At 31.4% G+C, this 15,853-nt stretch overlaps 1 protein-coding gene across 1 annotated transcript in view; it reads right to left on the bottom strand.

Moving 5' to 3' along the window:
• The window catches only part of LOC131849345 (dipeptidase 1-like), a 185,058-nt gene that overhangs the window by 20,498 nt on the left and 148,707 nt on the right, over positions 1–15,853 (bottom strand). The window contains exons 6-7 of the mRNA XM_059199407.1: positions 14,355–14,511; positions 272–326 (exon numbers count right to left, since the gene is read on the bottom strand). Coding sequence (XP_059055390.1) covers positions 272–326; positions 14,355–14,511 — 212 coding nt within the window. The remainder of the gene's footprint in view (positions 1–271; positions 327–14,354; positions 14,512–15,853) is intronic.

Genomic DNA, 15,853 nt, shown 5'->3' with positions numbered 1-15,853 from the left:
TCGAACCAATAACATAAGACCATTTGATAAAATTCCCGCCCAAATGGAGCATTTTATAGCTTATACGTATTTATATCTACGCTCTGTTCTATATTAACGACATCAATGTTTCCTTTTCATCAAACCAAATGGACTCTATACACTCAAAGAAGCGTATACTTAAATGCCGTATATCTAAAAATCACAATCGCTTGGCAAAGAAAACCCGAATTCGCCAAGCGCAAACGCACACATAAAACATTGATAATAAAGTTTAGAATCGCTTGCTCACCTCTCCAAACTCCGACAGTCCGTTAGTGACCGGTGGTTCGTTGGCAGAATCGGCCCTACGGAACAAAACACACAATACAAATAAATGATACGAAAGAAAGAACAGAACGTAAGAAGACAAAGCATGCATTCGCTTTTCTTTGTTCGCTTAGCTTAGATCGCTGCAACGAACAATGGGATGATCAGGCGAATGTCCTCGGTCCCCTGCCACCGTACGGACACTTGCAATTAATATAAGTCAGTGTATTGCTATCAAGGTTTAGCGCCAGAGGAAAATCAAAGACGGCGTAAAGAATTTAATCGATACAAGAAGAGAGAAATCTTTATTAGACATGGCTGGAAACAATGCTGTAAATGCATGTTGTATTAAAAAGAATGTTATAGTTTTAATATTTATTTTACAAGTAAACTTAATAATAGCTTCTGGTGTCTGGCAATATTTTAACTCGGTTTTGACTACAGGACTTATATATTGAAATAATTATAAGTCATTGACATAAACAGCATTATTATATACTTACGTGTCTTAATATTAATATAAAAAAAAATTCAATGGAATTCAATCGTATTAAACTTGTTAACCTACTGGGGTTGACTAGTTTGATACGATTAGGTGTTTACCCATTCTCTATCGACTCCTTAATAATTTATTAATGTATATAAACGATTATGCAACTTTTTTATAAGTTTTTAAATATTATTTTCCTTGTGAATCAGTTGCCCGTAGGGTAAAGATGACAGTTTCAGTCGACAAGAACTGGCAAGAGACTCAATTGTTGTTCTTTCTAAAGTAAATCCGTTAAACTTACAAAGTTATTCCAACAAACAACTAATACTGCATAATTTAAGTAATTCCTTATTTTAGTAAGTAATAGGCCATAGATTAGTAAGTGTGATTTATAAAAATATTAGAAAATCCCTCGTATCTGACTATAAAATTTAATACTTATTACAATATACGACAAATATCTGTTTTATGTGATACATGTCTTTTAAAGAAGTAAATAGACTTTTATGCAATGTAGGTAATTTAAATATTCAAGATTACAATGTGTATAAAAATTATTAATTGTAAAAGTTCTCTATTATTAATTTTAGAAAATTCGACGTATTTTATACTGTTATTTAATTAGATAAAAGAAATGCGAATATTAAAATATAGAGACGACTAGTTTTTGATTAATAATTCAAGTATTTTCCATCTCTCCAATCAATGAGAAAATTTAAATACTAAATGTACAAACTTGAAAGGAGTAAATTAAAAAAAAGTATACAAAAAGAAATACTCATATAAATATTTGATAATGCCATACCAAGCGATATATCTTGGATAGGTGCCATTTAGTTTGAAATTATGCTAATTTGGTAAAACCTAAATTCAGTATACAGGTTAGTACTCAGTAACGCATACAATTATTTACCTAATAAGCGGATTAACTACAGTATTGGCTACTTTATGCAATACCACGCAATATCAAATTATGATATGACACGTTTAATAACAAACTGCATTAAATTAGAAATAGATTTTTAAATTGACTTGTGGTAACTAGCTTGTGAATTACATCTCTACTATGTAATTCAATTGCATAAGAATTTAACTAATCATCATCATCATCATCAGCCCACTGCAGTCCACTGCTGGGCATAGACCTCTATCAAGGCACGCTACTGGTCACAATCTTCAGCCCTTCTGTTCCAGTTTTTACCCGCAACCGTACATAATAGGTTGTGGTAAATTCAATTAAAATTTAGTGATTGTTTTATTTTAATAAGATTACAAATATTAAATGTTATATATTGTTATGGTGCCCCATGGATATGGACACAAGTCCTCAGATTCAGTCTGTAAGAGTACATAATACAATACACCATCACTTAATTGTTATGTAGACTGACATCTTTCATGAGGAAATAACATTGACATAAAATAAATCTTTTTTCCCGTAGAATAAAGTTTGATACATAAAATACTCTAATTGATAACCTCCTCCTTTATTAAGTTGATTGACAAACAGGATACGCGCTATGTTAAATAAATTAAACAAAAAGATCACAATAATATCGTTAGAAATTGTGTGTCATTTATTACGTTTTGTAAACTTTGTTAAAGAAAATGTGTGGAATATTTCTGTGTCGCTCGAAACTTGGTGGTGACTCAATGTTGTTTATTTATTGTTTGTGACAACTTTCTGGTGCCCGCCGTGTATACGTGTATACGTGAACCGACTGGGAATACAGGGCAACGGGGCGAATATCCCCGACAGGGTTGCTACCCTTAAAAGTCTCTCATATTGCAAACGAGCAGAACAATTCTCTGTACACTTACTAAACAAGATGCTCAGCTCTTAAAACTTGATAATCATAATTAGATACTCATTAAATATATGTATATCATAAAAAGCAAACTAAGAATTAAAACAAAATCGTGTGCTGTGGTTTCAATTATTGTAGAAATTCAAATGTACAACATACAATACGACACGCGTCGAGGTTTTCTCGCGAGACTACAGCATGGAGTTTTTCAAGAGGGGGATATTAAGGTTTCTTAAAGGTAGGTAGGTAGGTACCATAGGCTACGGTATATGTTTACCATCAAATGGGCCGTATGCTTTATTGCCTCCATCGTAATATAAAAAAAATATGAGAATACATCTATTTTACTTGTTGATAGTTTTATTCTACAGACAAAAAAATTTTTAAAATAGTTTAAGTATTTGAGTTTATTCCTCTTAATCTTAAAATATTTTATTACGTTAATAATATATTTTCGCTTAAAGACTTATTGATTTTAATTCATAGTAATTATAAAATTATATCTTCAAAGAGTATATAGTATATTCTATAGAATAGAATACAGTAGACAAAGATAAATGCATATATTTCTGTAGTTTAAAACTTGTACGAATACTACATATTGCACTAAAAATCTCATACTCAAATCCTCGTTGACAACCCTGATTCTAGCGTATGTTTTATTGTGGACATCTACTATAAACAGTTCGTTCACCCTTTGTGGAAATATTATTGAAATAATACATAGCAATTGCTCTTGGAAGCTAAGCGGGATTTGTATTCTTATTTTCAAATGACTTTTAAAAGTTCGAGTTAATTAGAACAAAAAAAAAATGCCAACCTTTATTATGCGACCGTGTACGTCTACCACAGTGACGTATGTCAGAAGCCACTGCAATCTTATTTAATAGTTCTTGATGTTATCAATATGTCAACAATATTTTGTTGCTTTCAAGAGCTTATTATTATTACTTCTCTGTACTAATATATTATATAAAGAGGAAATGCAAACCGTATTTTTGTATGTTTGTAAAGAATAAACTCTTAAATTAATTCTTCACTAGAATGTTAACAAAGGCCATATTTATTGGTAATAAAAAATTTATACTCCTACTAAACTTCAATAATTCACCTAAGCTTTTACTATGTGATTACCGTAACATGATAAAAGTTTAAATTAAGTCGGAACATGCTACTAATATACCATAATATTACATATATTTTATTAATAAAAATATAATTACGATATCAGTTCCATTCGTGCATTATATTATTGTTTAGTGAAATATAATGGTAATTTCAAATTAGTTTCGTACGGCCTTGACCCTAAACCTAAAGACGAGTAAGAGCGATAAGGTTCCAGCGACCCGAGATTATCCTTTTAGTATCCTGTGCTTCTCAGGAAACCATCGTAAAGGGATCATGCGTTGGTTGAGCGTTTCGTCGCTCGTCTGTTATATAGCGGCCATCTTGTTACATAATCTGTGATATGGAAGTCATATTGTCGTAGATAAAATAGGATATTTTATACCTAGTCTGTGGTCGGATGTTTCTGGAGTGAATTGTGAATAGAGTAACGTCGCTGCTTAAGGAGGGAAGTGTGCAAAGTCTCACCTACTTGGTTTTGGAGGGAAATGTGCACAGTGTAACCTCGGCGTTTTGGAGAGAAATATGGACACAGTGTTTAAGTGTCATGTTTCTGATTAACCTGTGTCCAGGTTAGAAATTACACAAAATTGAAATCCTGCATTTCTGTATAAATACATAACGTGTAGTAAAAAAACATTACGAAATTTCTGGAATATTTTATCGTAACCGACTTATAGTAAACCTTTTGAAAAAAGGAGATATATACATAGTAACGAACTAACATTTACTCGTATTTACCAGTTTACCCGTCCCGGCTTCGGACAGATGCATCACAACAAATCTCTAAATTTCTCGATTTACTAAAACTATTATATTTTTACATTTACGTACTACTATTCTATAAATATCATAGTTTAACTTATTGAAGCGTGGGTAATACAAAGAAAAAAGTAACTAATAACTCGAAATTTTGGACGGATAGATGGATGGTTGGATAAACGAATTTTGATGAAACCTGTTTAGTAATGTAGATCAGTAAAACACATAGGCTATAAAGATCATGCGGTTCGAACCGCGAGGACAGCTAGTAGGTAATAAAACAAATATTCATGAAAGTTGGCAAATACACGAAAAAGACTACAGCATAATTGATCCTCATTTTTTGAGTTGGTCGTACACACTTCTCGCTTATGACAAAATGGATTTCTCCGACTAGTTGGCGGGAGTTTGCCAAAACAATGCCAAATCCTTGTATGTCAGCGGTAAATTATTGCGGGTACTAGTGATGGAATAAAAAGTTGATAAATTGGACCCGGGACGGGGGTGGGGGTCGAGTCTAACGAGAAAAGGAGATAGTTATTACACAAAGAGCTAGCTTTATTCAGATAATACGGATGATATAATAGCGGCGACAGTGTTTATCTGCAAACAGGGTCGGACTCACCGTGCCCGGGCCCCAAGGCAGTACAATTTATCCTTTTCTTACTTCATAAAACACATTTATATAACTGTGGCCGCGACATCGAACGCGTAAATTATTAAAATATTTAATTAACTTTTATTTTTGTTAGGATAGGTTAACATAACTTTTTTGTTCATGAGCTATCTTGAGTAAAACAATATTTACTGTTATGGGACATACAATAAATCAGTAAAAACTGAACCGATTTGACGTTTACGGTTTTAGAGCATACACAAACCCGAAATTATTTAAACTCACGACGTAGACAAATATGCTTTGAAAAAAATGTTCAATACAAAATAAAAATGTTCAGTTACGCTATTTATTTACTATATTATAAAGGTGTGTTATGGTTGAGAAAAATAAAAATATTTTTTGTATTACCTGAATTTTTTTTTCAGCAAGGCTTAATTGCAAATAATTATTTAAAAGCCGCCTCGAAAATATTATTTGAGAGAAAATTTGCACATTCTTATTTAGTTTAAATTTTGATTTAATTCTCAATTACTATGTGAATAAAGTAAATGCTGTTATTTATCTTATTTTTTGCGCGAGGTATTGTATACAGTGCTTTACTTTTTAATCCTGCCCTATCAGTAACAATCACTTTGCAGCGACTTAGCCCGCATGAAAATTATTATCTTTGCTGATTCGGGTCTCAGTATTGGAATCCAGTATTACTCTTTACTTACTAACCGTTTCACTCACTCTGCAAATTATTTGATAAACCTACACAGGAAAGTGGATTTTCGTTTTAAAATGTCAAAAGTTAAACGCGTTCGACGCAATTTAATTAAATCGATAAAGTCTTCTTAATTTACTCGCAAATTATCGCAGTTTTAAGTAATTGCTGTTGAGAGAAATATTAAATTGAATTAGTAAGCAGCTTTAAGAAGTTTAATTAAATTATATTTATTATTTAGTACTTCCTGCTCAACGCAGCTTCTCACCGGTATACCAATAAAAAAATTAAGACCAAACTACTTCATAAATTAATTTTCAGTCTAAATTAATGAATTGACACTTGAACTAGTATAAGAATAAATTTGTCAATAATATAAACTTATTTTTATATGGAGACTAAAATTCAAACATTTATTGTACATATATGACCTTAGTTATAATAGTTGTAAACAATAAAAATAAAACATTGTAATGCATTTAAACACATTGGCAATTGATTATAATAGACAGTTTTTATCAATGGATCTACCAGACTTCAGCTATTACAATCTCCTATGCATATATGCAGGCTGCAAACTCATAAAAAAGAGGAAATACCTATTATTACATGGATGTAATGGGGTGAGTTAGGGAGGAAAGGGAGCGTATCAAGTAACAGTGGGGCGAAAGTGATTGTTTCTTTCTTGCCTCCTCTGTCTGACACGAGATACTTACTAACGTGTTAAGTACGTGTTCCACTGAAGAAAAGTACGGCACTGACTACAAAAGGGTGTAATAAACATTCCCAAAGCCAGGGAAATGATAACAGATGGTGATAACGGTATCAAATGGGAGAAATGGCCGTTCTTTTAGTTATTTAAGAAATGCTTTCATCTGGCCCCCACTGGCCGCTACGAGATCTTGAATGGACATAGGAAGAATAAAATTTGATTAAGACATATAAACTTTTTCTATGTGTTAAGTAGTTCTTCTACAATAAATATTAGGATTAAGGATTTACACACAATTTTCGGCTACTTCATAAAGTAATAGAAAAGGAGAATTTTTTGTTTCGATTGCGACGTCTAGGGATTATTATATTGTCTTCTGGATATCAATTGCGATGTGTTAAGTCAATAATGGGTTAACCTATTTGACTATATTACGTAATGTTACTGTTGGGGGTGATATTAAAAACATCGGATTTATCGTAAAATATTGATGTCAAATTTATACATTGTAAACTGGTGATCTTGTATAAGAATAGTTACTCTAAATTTAACAAATGAATATTTTTTTTCATTCACGTTTATTTTTATCTGTTATAAGTTGCACATTGTGTTGAATAAAAGGTGAAATCTACAGGGCCGATTGAGGTGCTCAAAATATTACCGGAAAGAAATTGACTCGGCTATTCACGTCCCAAATTACAATTTATAAATCTAAACAAAAAATCCTTTTGTTCGTACGTCTGATGGACGTAGTCTTAAGACTCTTGACACGCCGTTTGCACTCTCGTCCAATTTCTGTGAAATTGCTCCATCTATCTCAAAAATTACTGCGAATTTTTTACACCTAGTTATCATTTTAAGTCTTCGGTACTGGTGTGTATGTATGAGATGAGTTATGAAAGTCAGTGTTAGAGAGATTATCTAAGAATATGAAAAAACTTGCATCAGTGGCTTTTAGTTGCGCGTGAGAGCAGTAGTATATTAGCCCTGGGTATGTTTGTTATGACGATTATTGAAATCATGTACATTTATAAGTCTTTACTTCAAAATATACACAATATATTATAGTCAATAATAATAATATAATAGCCCTAGGACTCGAATACAGTATTAGAGTATCTCTTCACTACAAAATGTAGTGGTTTCTAAAACTCGCCTTTGGTACTAAAATTCCCAAAAAGTAATCATACAAACATACCATGTTTTAAACCAAGGTAATTTCTAAATACTTAGATTAAAAAAAAAGCCAATCAGTACAATTAAAAGTTAAATTTGGTTATTATAAACCTATTAACATTAACAAAACGATACACTGTATAAAATTCTCGTGTCACAATTTTAGTTAGGATACTCCTCCGAAACGGTTTGACAGATTTTTATGGAATTTTATATACGTATTCAGTAGGTCTGAGAATCTGCTATTAACTAATTTTCATACCCCTAAGTGATAAGTTGTCCACCCTTAACATTTTCATTTTAATTCTGAAAAAAACATTTTTTTATAATGTTTAAAAATATATACAATACTAAATATTCACTATTCGATAACCAAACCAATAGGGGTTGGTGATAGAATAGTGACTATTTAGGTTTAATAGCGATTTTAATTTATATGGAAAAATAACGTTTCAGGTCAGATAGATATATACACATATATATATCTATATATAGCATTACAGATATTAGCGCCGCATACTTCGTAGTTATCTAACTTTCGTGTGTATACAATATGAAGCTACAGTGCAAAATATTTGTGTGCAAGTATTATAATATTAGTATTTACAAAGTTGTGCACTGCGGGAATGCGGCTGGTATCAGAGTTGCTGAGTAACATTACACTCGGTTGGAAATCATAATTACTGCGGCGTGTTAACTTCCGCGCCTCTAACAGCGCAAGGTAACTGTGTGACGCGGTATAAAATACTATCATAATAAACTTTTATTAAGACACACCTACTGAACAAAGCCTTATTACTCACTAAACGACAATATATGGCGTTGGTTGTTCACGTACGGGTTTTTCAATAAATAATGTTACATGTACCACGTTTGTTAACAAATGATATTAGTTAAAATATTAGAAATTTTTAAAATTTCAACTTTAGTATTTTAATATAAAGTCTATTTTCTAATAATGCATTCATAATGCAGTTTATTATTAAGCGAATGACATACATAACATAAAATTATTGGACCAAACTAATAATAGACATTTTTTTAAATAGCTTTCCTAACATACGATATATGCATGCCTAATAAGAATATGTAATATTATAAATGCGTTTATATATCTGTCTGCTTGTTTTCTTTTGACGACTAAATGGCTGAACGAATCTTTTGTGAAATAATGTGTCATGAAGATGTGAATTTGTTTTGAGAATTTACTTTCTTTTATATAAAAAAAATAGCTGGCGAGTCGTGGGTGAAAGCTAGTGAAATGTATATTATGTTTTTTATTTCCATGTTTTGTTCAGGTATATGCACCAACAAGTATGTTATATTTAAACAGATTGCCTTTAAAAATAACAATTGAGTATTTACCAGTTATTCTCAACTGATATAACCGAAGTGGACGGTAGAGCTCGAAATAATACAAATAACTGATGAATATGCGGCTGAAATGCCGTACATGAATAAAACAGAAAATTATTGCACTAAAATACATATTTGGAAATTGAAAATTATTGCACTAAAATTTATATGTGGAATTGTATTTGTCAGATTCATTTAAATATTTAGTAGGTGCGGAATCCGTCGATGGTAAGTTCCACTTACACTTATCCGTATTTTTTCGACCCTCTAATTATACCCACCCGGCTCCAGTTGCGCATGAACTGCCTACATTAATTAATCAAATAAATTAAGGCGTCTTCTTTAAAAAAAATGTCTACTTTACCCCTCAGAGGACTGTTTAATTTCCACCGTTTTATTATCCTCTACAACTTTACGTAGGGCCATATGACCCACCTCACAGTTGTGTTATAAAAATCGTTGAGCACACTGATTAAAACTTTACCTGTTGTACACTCAAGTTTACGAGATTTCTTTTGTATATATATGAAAAAGGTTCAAATAATTTTCCTGTTTACTGAGAGAAGTTATAACATATTTTATATACCAATTTCGTAATGAAGAAATATTTGAATGTTTGTATACGTTAAATTTATCCAACAAATAAAAGAAAAACACTCACTATATAAATTTAAAAAATAATTGCATGAACAAAACACGGTAAGAATTTTTTGAGTCAATTTATATTTCTTACTTTTCAACGCTGATGGAAACATCGATTTCGAGCCTAATTCGATAGATGTCTATTCCTACTATCGTATTCGATTGAAATTCAATATTCAACTAAATATGAGCATGATAGACGTTGTTTTCGGTGAGCATTAATGTTGAAAATCTGAACTACCCCATGAGAGAATACCTAGATATAATATTCGAATTCTATCTGGTAAATGTTGTATTAAATTTATTATTTTTTATTATCGATAATTTTTCCGTATAATAATAAACACGCCATCTATTCATGATACATGAAACCAAAATAACAAATAAACTAATTAAAACACATTAGGTTTTAGGTATTGAACATATTGAAAAATTTATTATTTTATTCTTTTAGGGGACATTTTATTTAGCTTCGAGAAGGAGTAAAGTATGCTAATATATTATTTAGTAATGCTATGTAATATTATATTATTTGTGGTTATGTATAATAATAAAAGCATTACATACTCCTAATTTCTCTAGCAATATATGTATGAAAATTAAACAACAAAACCCAGAAACAGACATTTTTCCCCTCGTCACGATTTTCCTATTTGTAGAGATAAGGATAATATCCGTTTTTACTCATGTTTTAGTGCTCGGGTTTACTCGGCTAGTTCAATGTTGGTTATGCACGATCACGTCGCTCGGCCGTGACATTATGACGCCGTGGTAAATTATACATGACTAGCATCAGTCTCCGGTTTCGTCCACGTAGCTATATATGACCGATATAACAAAAGTATCCCGTGACACATATATAGATACGGTATATAGAAGAGGTACCATATATCTAACTGTAAGTTAATTTAGTTAATTTAATGTTTTCGGGGTTTCCATCACCGTAGTGTCAATTAGGAATATAAACTGATGCAAAAGTTTTGAGTATTTATAAACGATTAAGATTATATTTTCCTCAGATTTGTAACAATTAGCAAAACGAAGGTTAGTAAAGTTAGTAATTTATCCTATTGTTCATAACGACTTCAATAATTAGATTTTTATCATATTATCTTTTGCATATAAGCTGGAACTAGTTGTTAGCCAAACTGGTCCTAGAAGTGTAGAATCTTCTTGGTATCTTCGCAGCGCTTCAGAATCTCACTGCTGCAAGTATACGTTGAGAGGCCACTCACTCCAAGCTTACATAAGCGGCCATTTCTTCGGACTGTAAGCAGCCTTGATAAACAGGTATTTCAAATACCTGTATAATAAATCTTATTTAAATCTATAAAAGACAAGGCTTTGTTTTGTAATAAAAACATAACACGAAAACAAAATAAATAAATAAAAAATACACATTGCACCGGTGAAACGGTGAGTGTATCCTACTATAGGTGATATTATGTATGTAAAATCCACAATTGTTGGCTGCACATTCCCTTTTACCTAAACAATTTAATGTTTTTAGCGAAGGACGTGAGGAATCCGTTACAAATGTTGCGTCATTTGTACGGGGGCCCAAAGTCTTACGCTTTGATATTTACATATACGGAATTGCTAAGCAAGAGAAGACAGTGATAAGCGCTAGCGGAATAGTTCTTTGAAGAAAAAGAAGTGAGGCTGTTTTAAGTGATGAATGTTGTTTTATAGAAATCTATAAAGCCATACACATCTTCCAATCGACGATTCATTGTCTTGCTTTTCTTCAGTTTCTACTATAGAAGAGTGACTGAAATAAGATTTTTCTCTTTGTTCTCCTGATTTTTATAAACCTATCTTAGGTTATCAAAGGTATAACTATAAATAAGTAATGTATGATCTTGTTCATCATTAATTCTATCATTGGTCTTTATAATATGCATTTTAAGTATTTCAGACCGTAGCGGTGCTTTTGGGATCCGTAATCTAACCTCCATTTCAAATAATGAATGATCGCAACTTCTATATCCAAAATGGAAGTTACTTACAGATCCTATTACAAAATATTCATAAATTTAAGTATTCAGTAAGGCATCGTTGAATGAACTTCTTGATAAAGACTTGATATATGAAGGCGAGATAAAGCAGTAAATTAAAAAGAAAAATAGCTAAATATTGAACATTTTAGGTGTATGCTAAAAGAACAATATTTATTTTGTAAAGCTATTTCAGCCATCAGTCGGTACCAGATTTAAATTGTACAAGTATGGAAAGAAAGAAAATTTACATGCTAACAAAATGTGATGTTGCGAATTCTCAACCGTTCCTGTTACCGCTGCGCTTATCAATATACTCGTAGCTCTTTAGCATGACATTTGTTGCTCTGATCCTCGTCGAGCCGGGTTTTGCTAAACTGATGAGACTGTGACACCTACACCAATATTTTGTTAGGATTTACCGTACAATTAGTGAGGAGTACGCAACCGTAATGGTGATTAACGGCGGGGGTCATTTGGCTCGTCATAACTTTAAATTACGGGTCCCGTTTAGGGTCAGATCTCGGAGTCATATATTAAACAATGTAACTCAACTAATGAGAGTCAAAAACAATTGCGATCTCAGTATATTGACTGATTCATGCAAACTGAAGGATTATTATTAGTAGATCATATCATTCCCATTAGTGTTATTAGATGAATGAGACATAATTTTCTGCTAATAGGCGATTAGTTTACCTTAAAAGTATGAACATTTACAGAATTTTGTTGTAGAAATTTAACATTTTTTTATCCAATGATATTTCATTAAGTATACTTACTATAACGTCACGAAGTTGAACAATTTATGTAATAAATGGACGCGTCGTGTGTTCTAATTACGAAAACAAAACAAAAACATGCATCTATCGCACAGCACAGGAATAAATAAATAAAGAGACCCGGGCATCTACTTTGCTTTATAACGTTCATAGATTATATATTTTTCTTGCAATGTAGATAAAGCTAACATTTAATTACTTAGTGCTGTTAATTAATTAATTATTAATTTATTTATCGAAAGTGTTCTACTACGCTTAATTACGTTATAAGAGGAGATATCCGAATCTCTTACAAAACGTTCCTTCTCACGAGACATAATAACCATAAAATATAAAAACATTTAAATACGATACAATTTTATCAATCAGCCAAGCCAATATTTCAGATCCTGATATTATTTGTACATAAGAAGGCCAGTTAGGTTAATCCGGAGGAGATGTTGATACTTTGATCTCATCCGTAAGAACAACGCAAAAATTTCCGACGCAATAAGCTGATATTACATTGAATATATTTTTTTGTGGAAATAACTTATTACCCCGATGGATCGACTTATTCTATCAAGTCCTGGTAAACAATTTAACAGAAATAACACTATATATACTTAGCTTATATTTTTTTATGACATTTCTCACTTATATTAGTGCATCGCCAATATTCCTTCTCTGCACCATTCATGGTTGACTGACAGATAACTCCGCAAGGTGTTAAGTCCGCCATATGTACCATTTATTTTTGTGCATTGAAGATAAATAAACAAATAAAAATAAATAACAGCCTTTAAATAAGCTACGTATGTATTTAAAAAAAAATAAACATAAATACTTAAAAAAAATCGCCTAATATTTGCAGAGGCAAATATATTTTTGACTGATAAATCACTAACAGTTATTATAATAAATAATAAGAGAATAGAAATTTTGTCCAATTTCACGCTGTCTGAAATGTTTTAACCGGTTAGCTGCACACAAATGAATATCTGGGGAGCCACAGTTTCACTAGGTAAAAAGTGAGAACAGTTGCGGAATAACGGACGAAACTAAAATAGATGAGAACAATGATATATGTGGATAGTAGGAAGAGAAAGAGGCAAAAAATACACATTTTGTAATGGAGGATACAATATTATAATATACTATGAAAACTCACCGTTATGAAATGAATAGTGATATGACAAAATGATATTATATATAATTTCAATACAATATAATAAATATAGTTTGGTGAACAAGATTATTAAGTAAAGGGCAAAATTTACATGCATAAAACAAAAAAAAAACTTAGCAGATGATCATAATTTCAGGACAATCGCTGTAAAGGGGGGAGATCATATACGAATATGATGAGACAAGACCAAAAAAAGACACCGATGTAGTCGCAAATATTTTAGCGATTAAATGTTATATATGCATATAACATTTAATTTAAACAAAACAAAAATATTACTATAAAAATAGACAAAATAAACAGATAAAATAGTATCCAACAGTCGCTGCACCTACAAGTTAATATAATGAGTATATTAAGAGTTCTTGTTTTTAGAGAACAAAATAGCATGTTCTATAAATAATATAATATGAACAGCAAAATGATAAATAATTTTAAACAAGAATTTTCCTAATATAACCATATGATTTCTACCTACTTTATGAGATTAAATTACAAATCAATAATGCTAATATGCAGCTGCCTAAATATATAAGATAATGAAGGTTTTTTCCTTTTAAAAACGTACTTGGATCTAATTATTTCTTTTTTATAATATAAGTACAGAAATTGCAACAACTAAAAGATTAAGCTAACATAATATATATCATCAAATAATCTCAATTCGATATGAAATCAAAACTATACTTTGAGTTAGCTATAAAATGAAATCATAAAACTTACCATGGTGTGTTGCAAGTGTGCGTTAAGGTCATATATCTGACTCCGAGCTGGTAGTAGCTCCTCAGAACACCGAGGGAATTGGCGATGGAGTGGCCACCTTCGATACCGATAAGTGAAGCTATCTTGCGTGGTCTGGCGCTGTGCGCTTCGAGGATATCTGTTAAAAGGAATAAGTCATTATTACAATTTTATTCGTTCTTTATATTTGACTAGCTACTCGCTCCGACTATACGTACGTATTATATATATAAACATTTTTCTTAAATCACTATTCATCACTTCACTTCAAAATCCGATGCGTAGTTTTAAAGATTTAAGCATACATAGGGACAGACAGCGACAGCCACTTTGTTTTATACTATGTAATAATGACTATGGCAGTTATTACATATAATAATGATAATAGAATGAAGATCTTGCTTTTGTTAATTGACATTGACAAGGATAAAAGTCTCAGAATGAAGTTAGAGTCAGATTTTGATGGATTTACTTTCCTACAGTTGTTTTGAAAAGACATCGACGAGCAAGGCGAGACTAAAGTGTCAATTCCCTTATTCTCGCAGCCATCACTTTAGTATTGTACACTGTTAGTATATCAATTCTATATAAAAACAAAATAAATAATTAGAAACTTAGTTTATGAACAAAGCAGGCTGACGATAGGCTGCTACAAACCCGCTACTTGACGGGTTATTAAATAGTTGCAAGGCCGGTCCAGTGGTGGCCATAATAAAAATATTAATGAAGCCACTTAATTAACATTTAATTTTTTAAAGAAATGAAAATTCCGATATAATCAAGAAAAGAATGAGTAAAGTAGTTATACATCAAAATATCTTCTCTAGAAAGGAGTGAACGGTTATGTAAAGATTTATTTTACTCGTAATTACATATTAATATATTTATCTTTGTTCTGTGCAAATGATGAATAATTAAAAAAAAATCCGGTTGTTACATTCTTGTTATCACACTACATGAAGATTTCGGTACTCTCGTTTCAAAGCGCTGAATTCGATTCCATCAAACAAATCTTTTATGACATTCAAATGTAGGGAAATAGTAGGGAGGCCCTTAACTGAATTAATGTGAACGCCTCACGAGTCAAAGATTGTGAATGAATATTTTATAAGTTCATGTTAGAATAATTTACAACAACTCCCCCTCGAATGTCCGAAGTTCAGGCTTGAACAAAAAGTTACTATCTATACATGTAATTATAACTACCCATGTCGGTTTATTATAGATATTTAGAAAAACTAAAATTTATTATATAACAGACGCCAGAATAACAGGTTTTAATTTTTTTTTCTTTCTATCTGGTTTTACCCATACCATAAAGATCTAACTTAAATTATAGATATATCTTATCAACTATATTGTTATTTTATTGAAGTCCATTTCATTACTTAATGGATTATTGTGTTGATTATCAATAGAGAAGGTCGTAACGCTTCCAATATCGGTGGTCAGGTATCCGGACTGAATATATCTGGTCTTAC

This window comes from Achroia grisella, unplaced genomic scaffold, assembly GCF_030625045.1.
Source record: "Achroia grisella isolate CSIRO2021 unplaced genomic scaffold, CSIRO_AGI_Agris_v1 utg640, whole genome shotgun sequence".
Taxonomy (NCBI): Eukaryota; Metazoa; Arthropoda; class Insecta; order Lepidoptera; family Pyralidae; genus Achroia; species Achroia grisella.
The sequence above is the reverse complement of the archived record's forward strand: the minus strand, read 5'-3'. Positions and strand labels throughout refer to the sequence as shown.